The sequence below is a fragment of the Hemiscyllium ocellatum genome, chromosome 13 (assembly GCF_020745735.1).
Source record: "Hemiscyllium ocellatum isolate sHemOce1 chromosome 13, sHemOce1.pat.X.cur, whole genome shotgun sequence".
NCBI lineage: Eukaryota > Metazoa > Chordata > Chondrichthyes > Orectolobiformes > Hemiscylliidae > Hemiscyllium > Hemiscyllium ocellatum.
The window spans coordinates 32,247,985-32,267,417 of NC_083413.1; the positions used below are offsets into that span (position 1 = coordinate 32,247,985).

At 41.9% G+C, this 19,433-nt stretch overlaps 1 protein-coding gene across 1 annotated transcript in view; it reads right to left on the bottom strand.

Annotated features, from left to right (window-relative positions):
- Window positions 1-18,965, bottom strand: part of si:ch211-217k17.9 (putative uncharacterized protein DDB_G0282133) — a 28,590-nt gene extending 9,625 nt beyond the window's left edge. The window contains exon 1 of the mRNA XM_060834441.1: window positions 18,782-18,965. Coding sequence (XP_060690424.1) covers window positions 18,782-18,965 — 184 coding nt within the window. The remainder of the gene's footprint in view (window positions 1-18,781) is intronic.
- Between the last annotated feature and the right edge of the window lie 468 nt (window positions 18,966-19,433).

Genomic DNA, 19,433 nt, shown 5'->3' on the forward strand with positions numbered 1-19,433 from the left:
TATGTAAATGACAAAAACTAGAGGACCCAGCACCGATCCTTGTGGCACTCCACTGGTCACAGGCCTCCAGTCTGAAAAACAACCCTCCACCACCACCCTCTATCTTCTACCTTTGAGCCAGTTCTGTATCCAAATGGCTAGTTCTCCCATTATTTCATGAGATCTAACTTTGATAATCAGTCTCCCATGGGGAACCTTGTCAAATGCCTTACTGAAGTCCATATAGATCACATCTACTGCTCTGCCTTCATCAGTCTTCTTTGTTACTTCTTCAAAAAACTCAATCAAGTTTGTGAGACATGATTTCCCATGCACAAAGCCATGTTGACTATCCATAATCAGTCCTTGCCTTTCCAAATACATGTACATCCTGTCCCTCAGGATTCCCTCCAACAACTTGCCCACCACTGAGGTCAGGCTCACCGGTCTATAGTTCCCTGGCTTGTCTTTATTGCCCTTCTTAAACAGTGGCACCACATTTGCCAACCTCCAGTCTTCCAGCACCTCACCTGTGACTATCAATGATATAAATATCTCAACAAGAGGCTCAGCAATCTCTTCTCTAGCTTCCCACAGAGTTCTCAGGTACACCTGATCAGGTATTGGGGATTTATCCATCTTTAACCGTTTCAAGACATCCAGCAGTTCCTCCTCTGTAATTTGGACATTTTGCAAGATGTCACCATCTATTTCCCTACAGTCATATCTTCCATATCCTTTTCCATACTCTCCACTATGTCTTCAGCTATCTCTCTTAGAACTCTGGGGTGTACCCCCTTTGGTCCAGGTGATTTATCCATCTCAGTACCTTTCAGTTTTTCTAGCACCTTCTCCTTGATGATGGCCACCATACGCACCTCTGTCCTCTGACTCTCCTAATGTTTTGAGATAACAGCATTAGTGAAACGGACAAATAGAAATTCAAATGGTATGATTGCCATGATAAAAACAAATCATATCTGACTCCACAGAGTGGAATCTGGGCCAATAGACTATTTTAGATATCTCTGAGGGAAGAAAATGAGATCTGCTCACTCATCATGTCTTCGAGATTCTCCTTGACATTAACGCCATTCTAGAAGCAGCAGATGAATGCTTTTTTGGAGTTGCGAGACATCCCTCTATCTCTCTCTCTCTCTCTCTCTTAGCTTCTCAACAACTTTGAGGATAAAGAGTCTCAATATTGGTCATGATTGCTTCTTTTAAGTGCTTTGGTGACTCAGAGTTTGGTGTCACAGTTCTCCAATCTATATACTACCATTCTCTCAGTTCCTCCTGAAACTGTTGGTTTCAGGAGCCATCAGTTATACAGTCAACTCAAATTGCTCCCTGCCAACTCCTAGTATTCTTTTAGATGGCAGTCAGCCATTAAGGGGCAATATTCAGAGAAGAACATAATTTGGATGTTAGTTAGTCTGGCTGTGAATATTTAGGACCTTTAAGAAGCAGGATGTCTTTCACAGAATTTGCAGAACTACCCTGCCTTGACCAGTTGAAGTCGAGTGCCAGATTAATGTCAGTATTCATGCTTTGCTACTTTTCCGGCTGGTGGTAGCTTTCCTTATCCAATGAACAGCATCTGCTGCTGTGTTTGAGACATGAATAGCTTCTTGTCAATTTATTGAAGAAGGGTTTTTTATTGCGTGCGTCTTCTTTGTCACGTTTCTTTAAACCACCTAACAGTCTCCTCAATGTCTGCTGTGACTTCCTCTTCCAATTAATCTGTCCCCTTAAGCAGATCTTGAAAGTTCGCGAAGTGTTCTTCTCATTTTTCACATTTGTCAAGACCACTTTCTATTATTTTGTCTGTGGAAAGTTGATATTCATTGAAGATTCTCTTTATCATTGATTATTTAATTTCTTAGCCATTCAGAATTTGCCAGCCAGATTTACCTTAAGTGGAAGCAGACACCAACCCTCTTGCAGTTTTCCTGAGACCAAAGGAGAATATTTAAGAGTTCTTCCTATCAACATTTTGTTCAGAGGTGCTATCACACACCTCTAGAGCGGATGGGACTTGAAGCCAGGGCTCATAGCTCAAAGGTAGGGATACCATCATTACTACATCAGAATCGAAACAGGAGAGCATTTTACACTGCTATTATCAGGTAGAGGCGAGGGAAACGATCCCAGCTGTGATATTTCAGTGTGAAATACACCTCAAAGTGGCTAATTTCTGAATGTGATTGATTGCACCTGTTCCCCTTAAAAACAGGTCTTGATACTGACATTTGTTAACGTCCAGGTGATCAGTGAATTAGTGAAAAACAGGCATTAATATTCTGAGTATGTTAAGTGAAGGCCTAAAACTTCATTAAGACTCCAACACCAAATGTTTGCAAAAATGAGATAGCTAAGTAGTTTACATTCATTATTCAGTTTTTCAATGGAGTAATCAGACGTCTCTGAATGCACCTCAGCATGTAAACATGATAAAGAGTAGGCATCACGGTTAACACAATAAAAAATAGGTATCACTGTTAACAAGATAAAGAATAGGTATCATGGTAAACACAATAAAGAATAGGTATCACGGTTAACGCGATAAAGAATAGGCATCACGGTTAACAAGATAAAGAATAGGCATCACGGTTAACCGTGTCAGTGACAATAAATTCTCTACAGATAGTTGCATTTTGTTCCTTCTATCATGTGTTTTAATCACTCTCTATCAAACAGAATCTTTACTGGTTAATAGTTAATTGTACCTAATAAAATGTTCATAAAAGGTCATTTTACCATTTGATCATTTGATCATTTTACCCAATCATAAATTAATTGACAGATATTTTAATTTACTGTACAACTTAACAATGTCTTCTTTAGGGAAAAATAATCAATGAAATGCTGAGTCTTATCTATTTACTGGGTTTTAAAAAGCATCACACACAATTTTAAGCTCCATTTGCAGAAATATGGTCAAAGATACAATAGGTCTTCTTTCAAAGCAAAGGTAATTGCCACTAACATGAAGGATTACATTTTTGCTGCACATAAATTTCATTGTGAATAAATGTGCTATTAAAAATGTGTAATATATTGATCCAGTGTGTCAAAGCACAATGTACTGCAGCCAGATTTGAGATTTGATGATGACTTGGAAATAAGTGGGAAGGCAAGTGATGAGGATGACATAAAGATTAGATTTGATTACCTACAATGTGTAAACAGGCCCTTCGGCCCAACAAGTCCACACTGACCCTCCGAAGAGTAGCCCATCCCCCCCTGGCTAATGCACCTAGCACTATGAACAATTTAGCAATTCACCTGACCTGCACATCTTTGGACTGTGGGAGGAAACCAGAGCACCCGGAGGAAACCCAGACAGACACGGGAGAATGTGCAAACTCCACACAGACAGCTGCCAGAGTCTGGAATCGAACCTGGGACCGTGAGGCAGCAGTGCTAACCACTGACCCACCGTGCCACCCTAAAGAGTCTTGTTAGGGATATAGACTGCTTCAGGGAGTGGGCAAAACTTGGCAGATGAAATATAATATGGGGAAATGAGAGGTTATGCACTTTGGCAGAAAGAACAGAGGGCTGAATATTATTTAGAGAAAGACTATGTAAAAGCTATGAAACAGAGGGATTTGGGAGTCCTTGTCCATAAATCACAAAAAAGCCAGAAACAAGTTCAGTGAGTGATAGGGAAGGCAAATGGAGTGTTGGCCTTTATTTCAAAGCAAATGGAATCTAAAGGTAAGGAAAAAAAGCAGAATTAACATTTTTAATAAGCTCCTGCATGCTCAGGGATGAGGGATCACATCTGGAGTGAAACATAGCCTGAATGAATATGTGCTTGAAGGATTTTGGAAGCAACATGGGAATTCAGTGCAGATGGGGAGAGGTTTTTTTTTGTCTGATGGCTTTTCATGGTTTGGATGCATAAAGTGAAGCCCAAGACTGGGGGCCCAGTGTGAAAATGAGAGTGACATCACAGGAAAACCATAAGTTCATTGGCTGCAAATTTTTTTTATAAATTATATTTTTATTAAGAAAAAATAGATTTTTAAATACTATAACATATACAAGACAATGCAATTCCAAACAGTACAAAAATAGTACAAAACTAAACCCAAATAATAAAAAACAATTCACCAACCCACCCTCCTATACGAATGTGTAAACATAAAAAAAGTATAAAATTTAAAAAATCCTAAATTAGCTATTTAACTAACTAATAAATACCTAACAACAAACAAATAAATAGTAATAGCACAGTCCAGCTAAACAAAACACTTCTACATTCACAGTTCCTCCTCCCTGGATATTGGACTCATGAAACACAATCATTACGGCGATATAAAAGCCCTTGTTAGTGTGGCAGATAAATCTGTGTCCAGGTATTCCAAAAAGGGTTGCCATGTCTTGTAAAAATTCTCAGTTTTGTGGTGTACCATATTTGTGAGAAAATCCAGGGGAATATGCTCCATAACAATCTTCTGCCAACCCGACAGGCCTGGGGGTTTTTCTGATATGCAACCTAGCAAGATATTCTTCCTTGCACAGAGTGTAAGAATATTGAAAAGATTTTCCTTACGCGAGTCTGCAGGAAATACAATGGGTAGGACCAAAAGGAGTGAAATAGGGTCCTTCTCCACCCCTACACCTAAACTCCTCTCCATTGCACCCACTACAACGCTCCAATATGTTTGAAGCCTGTCACAAGACCAAAGACAATGGGTAAGAGTACCCGTACAGACCTTGCACTTGGGACATGCTGAAGATACCCCTGGTTTAAATTTTGACAAACAGTCTGGGGCTAAGTGGACCCTGTGGAGAATCTTCAACTGTAAAGCATGGGTCCTATTGAAAATTGATATCTTCCTAGCATTCACCCAAATATCCTCTCATGCCTCTGAAGAAACCTCAACACCTAGCTCTCTTTCCCACATCTTCCAGAGTTGATCAGATTCATCTGAGGTGGCACCCCCCCAATTGGTGATATAGAATACCGACAGAGTGTCAGTACCCCTTAGTACCCTTAGTATCAACAGACACATCGACCTAGACCCTATATACCGGCCACTGCAGCGGACAGCAACTGACAACCGGAAGCAGCAGATTCAAACCACTATAAATGCTGGAGGAATCAGCACAGAAGCGCTTCACAGGAGGCTCCCAAGCACTGAAGATGTCACCTAGAAAGGGGACGAAACGTTTGCAACAAAAACTCCCAGATCGGCAAACAGAACCACAACAACGAGCACCCGAGCTACAAATCTTCTCACAAACTTTGAACCCTTAGTACCCCTCTTTCAATGTCAGATTTGTAGGGATCAGTCAAAAGTGGGGTCTTTATTTTGAATAAAATCCTTATCTTGAAAAAAACAAAAGAGGTCTCTATTAGGTAACTCGAACTTCTGTACTAACTGATCGAAGGACATCATTACAACTCCCTCAAATAAATCACCCAGGCAAAATATACCCCTAGCTGCCCAACGTTTAAATCCTGAATCTATCATACCTGGTTGAAAACTCAGCATACCCACTAAAGGAGTAAACAAAGATGTTTTGCCAATATTAACTTCCCTCTGCCGAATTGCCCTCCATGCTTTAACAATATTGATGACTACTGGGTTATGGCAATATTCCCTGACTGTCCTCACATTGTCCAAAAACAGCAAACTGGTAAGGGAGCACCTTGCCTGGGAGACTTCGATATCTAGCCATATTGAAAGAGGGTCCCTACAAACCCAATCACTTACGTAGGTCAAGAGCGAGTTAATTAGTCATTTTTAATGTCTGGAAGGTCTACTCCCCCCAATCTGTGAGGCAACTGCAGTTTGGCTAATTTAATGAGGGGCCATTTATGGTGCCAGATAAAGGAGCTGAACCAACTGCTCAGTCTCCTGAGTGATTGTTTATTGAAAATCAGGGGGAGCATCCGTATAGGGTATAGCAAACGAGGGAGAATATTCATCTTAATAAGCGCTATCCGACCCAACCATGAGACTGGAAGTGCCTCCCATCTTTGGAGATCTTGTTTAATTTTTTCAAATAATTGAGTAAAATTGGCTTTGAACAACCAATCCAGAACTGGAGTAATGAATATGTCCAAATACACAAACCCCTCTGTGACCACCTAAATGGGGATCTATAGTCACTCTCAAGAGCCAACTCTTTCATAAGACCACCCATAGGCATAGCCTCTGATTTAGCAAAATTAATCTTATACCCTGAAAAAGCGCCAAACGCGTGAATGCATTGTATCAGGCAGGGCACTGAGAGTGCTGGATTTGTCAAGAAAATTAGAACATCATCTGCATACAGCGAGACCTTATGTAGTTTTCACCCCACTCCTGGAGCTGATATATTGAGATCCCCACGAATGGCCTCTGCCAATGGTTCAATCACCAACATAAAAAGTAATAGTGAAAGGGGACAGCCCTGCCGGCTGCCCCTAGAAATATTAAAATTACTTGATCGTACCCCGTTGGTAATGACCGCAGCGAGAGGTACACTGTAGAGAACCTTTACCCATCTTATGAAAACTTCGCCCAGACCAAACCGGTCTAGAGTATAGAAAAGAGACGGCCACTCAACTCGGTCAAATGTCTTCTCTGCATCTAAAGAAATCACCAATCCCTGTATTGACTGCTGTTGGCATGCTTGAATTACATTAAGCAGCCTCCTAACATTATTGAAGGATCTGCGACCCTATATGAAGCCCGTCTGATCCTCTTTAATAATAGAGGGTAACACAGCCTCCAGCCTTAACGCAAGAGCCTTAGAGAAGATCTTAAAGTCCACATTTAAGAGCGAGATGGGCCTGTATGACGCACAGTCTTCCAGATCCTTCCCTTTTTTAAGGATAAGTGAAATATTGGCCTCTCTCAGAGATGGTGGGAGACAAACATGACTGTATGAATCATTAAACATATTCAGCATCGGGCCTGACAGTATACTCTTAAATTCCTTATAGAATTCACTGGGAAGTCCATCAGCACCGGGCTCCTTTCCAATCTGAAGCTGCCTCACAGCTTCCTGCACTTCTTGCTCTGATAATGGGGCATTGAGAAGGGACTGTTGTTCGGGAGTCACACCCGGGAGCTTCAGATCTCTAAAAAAGGATTCCATTTTGACCTGCCCCTCCTCACAATTCTCAGACTGATATAACTTAGAGTAGAATCTCTGAAATGTCACATTAATTTTTTTAGAATCACATATTAGGTTCCCAGACCTTTCCCTAATCGCTGTAATGGTTTGTGGGGCACTTCTCTTTCTGGCAAGGTATGCTAAGTATTTGCCTGGCTTGTCACCAGGCTCGTATAACCTTTGCTTTGCAAAAGCCAGCTCCTTCTTTGCCGTCTGCATGAGCACAGAATTTAGTGCAGACCACAGTGTCGTAATCCTCTGTAGTTTGACCACCGAGGGTCTGTCAAAATAAGCCTTCTCGGCTGTCGTCAACCGTTCGTCAAGGAGACGTTGCTGCTCACCCTTCTGCCGCTTCCCACTTGTGTTATATGAAATAACTAACCATCTGACATAAGCTGTGGCAGTTTCACAGAGAACAGATGAGCTATCAACCGAGCCTATGTTGATGTCTAGGAATGACCAAAATTCCCTAGAGAAATACTCCACAAACTTGCTGACCATGAGAATAAAGGGGTCCATTCGCCAGTACCTTGAATCCACTGTAACATCCTCAATTTTAACCATGAGGTACACTGGAGCATGATCAGAGATGGCAATATTACCAATTGTACAGGATGCCACCAGATCCAGGGTTACCTCAGGGGTCAGAAAATCAATCCTCGTGTGACATCTGTGTGGATTGGAGAAAAATGTAAAATCCCTACCTGTAGGGTGGAGACACCTCCAGACGTCCTCCAATCCTAATTCCCCACACAAACCCAATAACTGTTTAGTTTGTGCAGAGGGTATCGAGGGACCTTTAGGCAACCTGTCTACTAAGGGGTCCATGAGATAGTTAAAATCTCCCCCTATAATGATGTGCCAAGACTTGAGACTTATCAGTTTAGAAAAAGCATCTACCAAGAATTTAAGAGGATGAGCTGGGGGACAATAAACATTTAAAATGCCAAATTCTTCCCCATTTATCAAGGCTTTAAGAATTACAAACCTCCCGTATGTGTCTTTAACACATTCCAACAATTTAAATGAGAGATTTTTCCTTACCAATATAGCCACTCCCCTACTTCTGGTATTAAATGATGAAAAATAAATTTGGTCAAAGCCATTTTACTGTAATTTCAGATGCTCCTTGTCATCCAAATGTGTCTCCTGTAACAAAGCAATATCCACCTTCTCCTTTCTAAGACTCAAGAGTACCTTCTTCCTTTTAATTGATGAGTGTCTTCCCTTGATATTCCAGGTACACCATTTCATCAAATCATTAGCCATAATCTTCTGCAATTACATTTAAATTCCAGAAAGGAGGAACCCGAACCACAAATTGCTGAGCCTTAGTGTCGCATGATCCACCAAATATAAAAACTACATAAACTAAAACCACTACATTTAACAAATATACAAAATTATTAAAAATAAAAAACAACAAAAACCAGAAAACAAACCAACATATAAAGCATCAATAGCACTGAGTAGGGAAACTCACCCCCTGCCCGGAGGGGGCAACTACCCGTCCTGAACTGCCCATAAATAGGCATCTAACCATCTCAACCACCTTTACTTCTCCCAGCTAGAGCCGCATTGCAAGCACAAGCTAAAAAGTATAAACACCCCATAGATATCAATATGAATAAAAAAATTATTTTATAACAAAAAGGGGAATAAATACCCCACCCATCCTTTGGTATGTCCTAACTTAGAAATTTAAAATGTACACCTTAACCACCGCCAGACATAGTTTGAACCAAATTATTATCAATAGAGAAACAAAAAGGGGAAAAACAAAGCTCCAACCAGATCTCCTCCATTTCTTTTACACAATGATAAATGCATACTCAAGCAACAATATTTATACATGCTACAATTGCTTAAGTTAGATTAGTTTGTCCACAAAGTCTCTTGCCTTCTCCAATGTGTCAAAGAGATGCATGGATCCATCTAAGGTGATCCGAAGCACTGCCGGATATCTCAGGGAGTACTGAATACCAAGCTCCTTCAATCTTTTCTTGACACCATCATATGATTTTCATTTCTGGATCACCGCCGCTGAAAAGTCCTGAAAAAACATGATCTTAGACCCCTCGTAAATTAGGGCCTTTGGATCATTCCCCTGGAGTCTGGAAGCCTCCATGACTGTCTCCTTATCCCGGTAATGATGGAACCATACCAGGAAAGGACGAGGGTATTGACCCAGACCTGACCTCTACACTGCGACCCGGTGAGCCCTCTCTATCTTCAATCCTCTCATGCCAGTCTCCAAGTCAAGGAGTTTCGGAAGCCGATCTTCTACAAATTCCGCAGGCCACTCACCTTCCTTACCCTCAGGCAGACCGATGATGTGAATGTTTTTTCTCCTGCCCCTGTTTTCAAGATCATCCACTTGGTCATGCAAATTACGAACCTGCATCTTCAGGCCTTGGATCTCTTCCTTGAATGAACTGGCATCAGCTTCCACCACAGTGACCCAGTGCTCCACCTCATCTGTCCTCTTCTCCAGGTCTCCCAGCTGCTGCTCATGCTTGTGCAGCATGAGAGAGACTGGAGCCAGCTTCTCTTCAATCTGTTTCCCCAACATCTCCCGAGATTTCGAAAGTTGGTTCACCAGGTCCTGGAGAGTAATCGGCTCCGAGGCTGCTGCTGGCTGAGCTGCAGGCCCGGCCTCAGATGCTCCTCCTCCCTTTTTAGGCATTTCTGGACAGCTGAAAATACAGGTAAGTCAATTTTTAAATGTTTCTTGGGGTTCCACAATCTTTCCAACACCGCAAGAAATCCTGATGACCTGGGTTGGGTGGGTTAAAGGACCGTCCTGTTCCTGCTGCGATGCGAAGCTCTGCAGTGTGATCTTCTCAGATCGCCGCCATCTTAGCTGCTGCAAATTTGATGATTTATTAGCAATTACTGTCAGATTGAAGGTAAAGGAGAAATATTTACAGGTTATAGACAAAAAGAAAGCAGGAATCTAAAAAAAAATAAATTGAGAACAATGTAATTAAATTGGGATGCAGGGACAGGCGACATGTAATTGCATCAATGGACGACACAGTGGGTCAAGTAGTAAGCACTGCTGCCTCAAAGCACCAAGGACCCGGGTTCGATTCCAGCCTCGGGTGACTGTCTGTGTGGAGTTTGCACATTCTCCCTGTTCCTGTGTAGGATTCCTCCAGGTGCTCCAGTTTCCTCCCACAGTCGAAAGATCTGCAGATTAGGTGAATTGGCCAAGCTAAATTGTCCATAGTGATCAGGGATGTGTAGGTTCGGTGCATTAGTCAGGGGTAAATGTAGAATAATAGGGTAGGGGAATGGATCTGGGTGGGATACTCTTCAGAAGGTCAGTATGGACTTGTTGGGCTGAATGGCCTATGTCCACACTGTAGGGATTCTATGATATGGGAGTAGTGGACCCCATAATGACCACATCTAGATCAAGCTTTGGTTGCTTGAGGAACTCTGGCTAATAGTTGATGAACTGGAGTCTGAGCTTCAAGCAATGCAACACATGGGGAGAGTTACTTGGATAGTTATGCCCCTTAGCTTAACTACATTGAATTCGGTCATTGGTCAGGGACCACCCCACAAGGGTATGACCACAAGCGAGGGAGGTAAAGATATTCAGGAGGTAGTGCTAAAGGAGCCTTAGCCCTTGAGCTTGTCTAACAGGTTTGAGATTCTTGCTCCCTGTGTGGATAAGAGCAGGGGCTGTACCAGAAAGATTGAACTGACCATAGCTCTGTGGTACAGGGAGAATTCAAAAGTGGAGAGGAAAGAGAAATGTAGTCATAACTGGGGATAGTACAGTCAGAGAAATAAACACTGTTCTCTGAAGCCAGAATCTAGATTCCCAAAGACTGTGTTGCCTGCATGGTGCTGGGGTTCAGGATATCTCTTCTGGGCTGCAGAGGAACTTGGAGTGGGAGGGGCAAGTTTCAGTTATCGTGGTCCAGGTAGGAACAAATGATATTGGTAGAAAGAGGGAAGAGGGAATATGAGCAGCTAGGGACTAAATTACAAAGCAGAACTCAAGAGGTAATAATTTCAGGATTACTATCTGAGCCATGAATGAATTGGTACAGGGTCAACAAGATTTCGTGGCTCAAAGAGTGGTGTGGGAGAAATGGATTCGAAGCCATGGGACTTTGGCACCCAGTATCAGGGAAGGAGGGACAATAAGTTTCTTCTAAGATATCAAAATGAAGATAGAGGTCAAAGTTAACTTAGGTCCTTTAGAAAATGAATCTGGTGAGATGTTTTTGTGGAACAAGAAAATGGCAAAGGAGTTAAACAGATATTTTGCATCAGTCTTTATGGTAGAAAACACTTCCATTAATGCTAAAGATTATGGGGTAATAATAAAGTATCATCATCGTCACTCGAGTTACAGTATTAGACAAACTATTTGGGCTAAAGGCAGATAGGTGCCTTGCCTCGAATTGCTTACATCCTGGCATCCTAAAAGAAGTACTGACTGAGATATTGAATGTATTAGTGTAATTTTCCAAAAATTGCTGGATTCTGGAGAAATACCAGAGGATTGGAAAACTGCTAATGTGACACCCCAATTCAAAAAGGAAGGGAGGCAAAAAAGTAGGTAACTGTAGGTTGATTAGCTTAACATCCATTGTTGGAAAAGAATTGGAATCAATTATTAAAGAACTAATAGCAGAACATTTGGAAAATAATGATCACAACAAGCAGGGTCAGCATGGCTTAATGAATAGGAAATTACGTTTTAGTAATTTATTAGAAATTTTCAAGGAAGTCGCAATCTGAATGAATAGAGGAGAACCAGTATATGTGTTGTATTTGGGCTTCCAGATGATGTACCATCAGGTCTCTCACAAAAAGTTAAGTAATAATATAAGATCCCATTATGTTGAAGATAATATATTTGCATACAAGAGAATTAACTCATGGTTGGAAACACAAATAAAGATAAGAGGGTCTTTTTCAGGTTGGCGACCCGTGACTCCCGGGATTCCACTGTATTGGGACCAAAACAGTATTAATAACTTTGGTTAATAACCAAATTTACATACAGCATAACAATAGGTGAAGAGGCAAGCTGTGAGATGGATGCAAACAGCTTACGTAGAGATATTCATGGTTAAGTAAGTGGGTAAACAGTTTGCAAATGGAATATTATGTGAGAAAATGTGAAGTTGTTCATTTAGAAGGGAGAACAAAAGAACAAAATATTATTTAAATGGAGAAAAACTGCAGAAAGCTGCCAGAAAAGGAGCAGTTATACAAACACAAGAAACACAGATGCAGCACATAATTAGGAAGGCTAATGGAATGTTAACCCTTATTTTATAGGGGATTGGAGGTTAAGAGTAGAAGGTCTTACTGCAACTGTACAAGGTGTTAGTGAGACCACAACTGGAGCATTGTCAGCAGTTTTACTCCCCTTATTTAACGAAAGATATCACTGTATTGGAGGCAATTCAGAGAATGTTATACTAGGATAATATGAGTAAAGGATAAATAAGCTGGGACTGTACTCATTGGAGTCGAGACTAGGGTGCTGGAAAAGTACAGTGGGTCAGGCAGCATCTGAAAAGCAGGAGAATCAATGATTTGGGCATAAGCCCTTTGTCAGGAATGTTTTTAAAAAGAAATCAACAAACATGGGAGTCTAGAAGAATGAGATGTGATCTCACTGAAGCATTTTAAGGAATCCTTAAGAGGTGTGACAGGCTAAATGCTGAGAGGATGTTTCCCCTCTTGGAAGAGTCCAGGACAGAGCGAATCATCTCAGAATAAAGGGGTACCAGTTTGAGACTAAGGTGAGAAGGAATTTATCCTTTCAGAAGATTGAGTCTTTGGAACTCCTTGCCATAGAAAGCTGTGGAGCCAGACTCATTGTATGTATTTAATTTGAGACAAAAGTTAGAAATAAACAAACTTCAGACACTGTAACCCAAAGTAGACAAATAGGAGGCCGGAAGAACACAGCAAGCCAGATAGCATTAGAAGGTGGAGAAGTCAATGTTATCAGGACTAAATAAGAAGGGTTATACCCAAAACATTGGCTTCTCTACTCTGATGCTGCCTGGTTTGCAGTGTTCTTCCAGTCTTCTGTTTGTTTACGATTGCATATATTTAAGTCTGCTAGTTTCTTGATCAGTAGGGGAGTCAGGGGTTTGGGAAAAGGACAACAAAATAAATGTGAGAGGTTTCAAGTCAACCATGATCCAAGGGAATGGAACAGGAGGACCCAAATAGCTATGACCGGTTTTGAAGAAGGGTCACTGGACTCCATAAGACCATGAAGAATAGGAACAGAAATAGCTGGAGAAACACAGCAGGTCTGGCAGTTTTTGTGGAGAGAGAAACAGAATGAACATTTCCAGTCAAAATCAGAATCATAAAGTAATACAGCATGGAAACAGATCCTTTGGTCCAACTCGTCCAACTGACCGTGTTCCCAAACTAAATTAATTCCACCGGCTTGCATTTAGCCCATATCCAGCTACTTCTGTTTCTATTTCTCATGGTCTTATAGAGTCTAGTGACCCTTCTTCAAAAGTGATAGTTATAAGAAAAGTGAAAGCTATAAGAAGGTGGTATTTATGCTGATAATGGGAGTAGGGGGAAAGTAGTGCTCCAGCAAAGCTCAATGCAAGAACAGTATCTCATCTTGTGTTGAAAGCCTGAAGCCTTCAGGACTCAATATTAAGTTCAATAATTTTACAGTCTGAACACTTTCTTCCCAGACCTTTATACACCACTGCACTCCAGGACCTGTCATGATATGGTCACAGCCAACCCCTTTTAACTATCCATTGTCCCCATTATCAGCTTTTCCTCTTCCCTAGCTTACAATCATCATCTCTTTGTTGGCCTAACTTTCTTTGTCTCTCTCTCTCTCTCTCTCTCTCCCTCTGGGCTCCACCTCCACCTATCTGGCCATTCCCTTTACTCCACCCCCTCTCATCAGGGAAAAAAAACACTTTTCCAATCTACTGTCAGCTCTGAAGAGTCACTGGACCCAAAATGGTAACTCTGTTTAGTCTTCACAGATGCTGCCAGACCCACTGAGTTTCTCCAGCAAATTCTGTTTTTGTTTCAGACCTTCAGCATCTGTTACTGTTCTTTGTATTATCATGAAAGGAGAGAGGTTTTGCTAAAACAATGCATGACCCAAATCAGACCACATTTGGAATACTGTGAAGAGTTTTGGGCCTCTTGAATGGCAGAGCAGACTTGATTGGCTTAACGATCAACTTCAGCATCTTCACCTTGTGATCTTTTGCTCTCATTGTCTTTCCTTCCTTGACTACCTGCCCCTCCATATTGGAACAAATCATACTTTAAGCATGTATAATGAATTACTTGTTGTTTTAGTCATAAATGCTATTGCCCGTATTACTCCATAAATGATGTGTATCTGGAATTTTCTACTATCTTAATTACTCCGCCGAGAAGTTTTTTAAAATTTATTTGCAGTGTAATCAACTTTCACATGAGGTTCCGAGAATTCTGTAATAATTTGCTAAGGATTCTAAGGACTTTGACCAGATCGATGTAAACATTTATCACAACATTTTTACTGTTCTGAGTCAACTTGCGGATGAAGTTTCCTTTCAAATTCTCCTTTTTTAAAACTACTTTGCAAACCATTGAAGAGGTTTGTCAGGTCACATTCACCCTATGTGAGCAGCTGTCTTTTAATTTCATACACATTCTATTTGAATTTTTTTTTGCAATATTGATGTCACATATCAAATTCAAGCCAATGAATTTGACAAAATATCATGGAATTGAAATATTATCTCTGTATGTCTCTCTAAATCAACATTTCCTGACTTGCTGATTGCATCCACTACTCTCTATCAATAAAAGGCTTGGAAAAATGAGGAGTACGCCATTTATTGTGGCCATGCTGATTATCTAACCCAATAGCCTGTTACCGTTCATCCCCATAGCCATGGATCTTGTTTGCCCCAAATGTTATTTCCAACTCCTTCTTGAACTCATACAACGTTTTGGCTTCGACCAATTTCCATGGTAGCTGTAGTGCTTGGAACAAGGTCAGCCACAAGGACCTCATAGAATATGAGCTCCCTGATTGGGGCTGTTAAACCGGTTCAATCAGTGAGACCTGGCTGACATATAAACAGGAATGCCAGGGGTTCTGCTCACTCTAGGGGCTGCTTCCAAGCCAGCTGGATCAATGTCATGTACAATGTACTTGTGAATAAAAGGAAATTCGGTGATGGGATACCAGCCATTGTGGGGTTCTTTCAGTGGCAACAAAAGAAAAAACATGCCCCTGGAAAGATTTGCTTGCAACATCATCATTAAATTGGGGTAAGTATTTCTGACATCATGCCACCAGTTGGGAAGCTTAACTCATTCAGTCCTACCATTGAAGATTGGGTCCAGTATGTGGAAAGAATGCATAATTTTTTCCAAGCAAATGGCATTGAGACAGATGAAAAGCAATTCTCCTATAGACCTGCAGCTTTTTTTGGTTATGAGAAGCCTAATTTTCTTCAAGGCACCACCAGATACTAAATCCTTTCAATAGTTGATGGATTTGGCAAAGGAATATTACGATCCCAAGCTTCCTCTAATTCTGAGACACTATTGGTTTTCCTTAGCAGTTCAAGAACCAAGGGAATACATATTGGATTTTTGATGAGTTTAAAATTTAGATTACTTACAGTGTGGAAACAGGCCCTTCGGCCCAACAAGTCCACACTGACCCGCCACACCCCTGCCCCTTTACCTAACACTATGGGCAATTTAGCATGGCCAATTCACCTGACCTGCACATCTTTGGACTGTGGGAAGAAACCAGAGCACCCAGAGGAAACCCACGCAGACACGGGGAGAATGTGCAAACTCCACATAGTCAGTCGCCTGAGTCGGGAATTGAACCCAGGTCTCTGGCGCTGCGAAGCAGCAGTGCTCACCACTGTGCCACCGTGCTGCCCACTAAAGGAATTACAGCCAGTGTGGGAATTGAACCTACATCCTTGGCAACACTCTACACTACAAGCTAGCTATCCAGCCACCTGAGCTAATCAGCACCCCATGACTGGCAGAGGCATGTGATTTTGGTTTAACCCTAACTAAGATGCTGAGAGACCATTTGGTATGTGGGATTAATGATGTTAACATGCAAAAGAGCCTACTAGCTGAAGCCCAACTAATCTTCAAATTGACTTTTTCATTAGAAAATGCAGCACGTGGAACACGGCAACTATAGGGTATTCCGATGGAAGTGGACAATCTGGAGGCTGACTGATCTTGGGGAACATTACTTGAGTGAAGACAATTATATAGCCACACTCAGGACATATCCTGACCAGAGGAACTTTACATCAGGCTACAGAATAACCTTAAGTCAAGCCTTGGCTGAACGGCTAGAACTTTCTTGAGGATCCAGGCGGGAAGGCCATTGTTGCTGCCAGTATATAGACTCGCGATAGCAAAACAGTCCTATTAAGCATGAATTGAGTAAGAGAACTCCTAGGCCGGGTTGATCTAGGACATTGCACACTGTGGACAGTCTACCTACAGCTGGTTTGGAACAGTTAAACTGCTTAGCAATATCCAAATCAGAACCAATCAAAATAGACATCTGGTTAAATAGTCACCCAGTTCTAATGGAGGTCGATACTGGTGCGGTTGTATCAGTGACTGTGAAACCAGTATTTATCAAAATTCGCACTGGACTCCAACTCTTAACTTTGTGTGAGACCTCGGCCAAGGTGTGAACCCATACTGGGAAACCCCTACAGATTTAGGATGCAGCTTCGGTTCCAGACTCTTATTGAAGCAGCTGGTTCAGTTACCATTGATTGTAGGAAAAGGCTTGGGCCCAAGTTCAATGGAGCAAAATTGGTTGAGAAAGATTCAACATGATTGGTTCAACATTTTTCAATCAAAAAATGGCTGCCTGGGTGTAGTCCTAATTAAATACCCGGAAGATTTTCAGGAAGATCTAGTGACAATCAAGAAGCTCCAGGCTACCTGGCATGTTGACCAAAAAGCAATTCTATGATTCTGCAAGTCCTACCCAGTGCCATTTGCCTTATGCTCAAAAGTAGAGGCAGAAATTAGGAGGTTGTAAAGCGAAATAATCATCAAACCAGTACCATTTGCAGAATGGGCAGCACTGGTCATACTGATTGTGCTGCTCCACCAGTTGTTTTGCCTTTGCGGGGATTTCAAACAAAGATAAACTACTTTGAACAGCTGGATAAATACCCAATCCCTCACATTGAGAACTTGTGCATAAAACTCGCATGGGTGAGGGCTGTGCTTCACAAGGCTGGACCTGAGCCGTGTGTATTTACAATTAGATGAGGATTCCCAGAAATATGCTACAATTAATACTCACAAGGGTTTGTACCAATGTACAAGACTGCCTTTTGAGGTATCTTTAGCCTGTGCCACTTTACAGCAGATGATGGAGACCATTTTACGAGATCTGCTCCAGGTCACCATTTATCTTTTTGATGTGCTAATAACCGGCAAGACCAATAAAGAGCACTTGGACATAATGTTTAAACATTTCTCAAAGGTGGGTGTAAGCCTAAGGAAGGAAAAATGGATATTCCAAGCACCCTATGTGACCTACTTGGTCTACAGAGTTGATAGGACCGGGTTACACCAGTTGGAAGGTGAAGTGAAGGCTACGCAATAGTGCCCTGGCTCCCATGTCTGTACCAGAGCTCAGGTCTTTCATTGGGCTGGTGAATTATTATGGAAAATTCATACATAATGTGGTCTCCATCTTGGCAAAACGTGTGGTGCTGGAAAAGTACAACTGATTAGGCAGCATCCAAGAAGCAGGAAAGTTGACGTTTCCAGCATAAGCTCTTCATCAGGAATGTGGCCTCACCGGCTGTGCTTTTCTAGCACCACACCTTTTGGCTCTGATCTCCAGTATCTGCAGTCCTCACTTTCTCCTCTCCATCTTGTCACTGTTACATCTGCTGTTGAAAAAGGGTCAGCCCTGGAAATAGTTTCGTGGTCGAAATGTAGCCTTTAGGGAAGTGAAGAAGCAGCTTTCGTTGTCTAAGGTATTGGCTCATTACAATCCTAAGCATGGTGTGCTGCTGACATGTGATACTCCCTAAATGGTATTGAGGTAGTGTTGGCTCATGGGTAGCCCAATGTAGAGAAATGCCCGATAGCGTATGTTTCCTGATGATACAAAACTAGTTACATCCAGATAGAGAAGGTGGTCATCTTTGGTGTGAGCAAGTTGCACCAATACCTTTGTTGACATAAATTTGTAATAGTAACATACCACAAATCCCTGCTAGGGCTACTTAAAAAGGACAGGGCCATGGCCATAGCTTCAGGGCAAATTCAGTGAAGGGCTCTTATTCTCTATGCATACAATTACAAGTTTGAACACCATCTGGGAGGGGAAGCAACAAATGTGATTGCCTTGAGCCACATCCCACTGACAAATGCATCACCAGTGGTGTCACCACTAGAAGAGTCTGCTCTGGTTGTAAACTTTCTGGACAACCTTTTGGTCACTGCCGAACAATATTAGACTGTGAACACAAAAAGATCCTGTCCTGGCAAAACTAAAACAGCTGGTGGTGATGGGGGAAACAAAAGGGTCATCACAACCAGAATTGACACCCTTCTGGGCACGGCGAGACCAGATCTCTGTAGAGGACGGCACTTCATTATGGGCAGCAAGAGTGATTACCCTGAGCAAAGGTCACTGCCAGATACTTGTAATCTCCACCAGGGTTATCCAAGGGTTTCCAAAATGGCAGCACTGGCAAGAAGTTATGTCTGGTGTCCAGGATTGGATGCTGACATAGCCACGTTGGTGGGGCAGTGGCCAGAATATCAACAAGATCAACAATTCCTGCCAACAGCTCCTCCATGTTCATGGGAGCAGCCAGGTTAACCTTGGATTCGGCTAACGTTGACTATGCCGGTCCTTTCATGCACTGTGGTTGGACATACATAGAGTTCATTTATCAAACACAGGGTTGACGATTGAAAAGTTGCAAGCATCTTTTGCAATACACAGACTCCTGGAGGTGTTGGTCACAGACAAAGGGCCTTCATTTACTAATAGGGAATTTGAGTGTTTCCTAAAGTCAGATAGCATTTGGCAGGGAAGGACAGTTCCATACCATCCCATCATCCAATGGTCTGGCAGAAAGAATGGTCCAAACTTTGAAGACAGGTTTAAAGAAACAGCCTACACCTTCACTCAATATCAAATCGCCCCAGTTCCTATTTGATTATTGGACCACCTTCATGCAACAACAGGAGTTCTGCAGAGTTGCTAATGGGAAGAATACTCCACACCAGGTTAAACTTGATTGTCCTGGACTTGGGAAGGA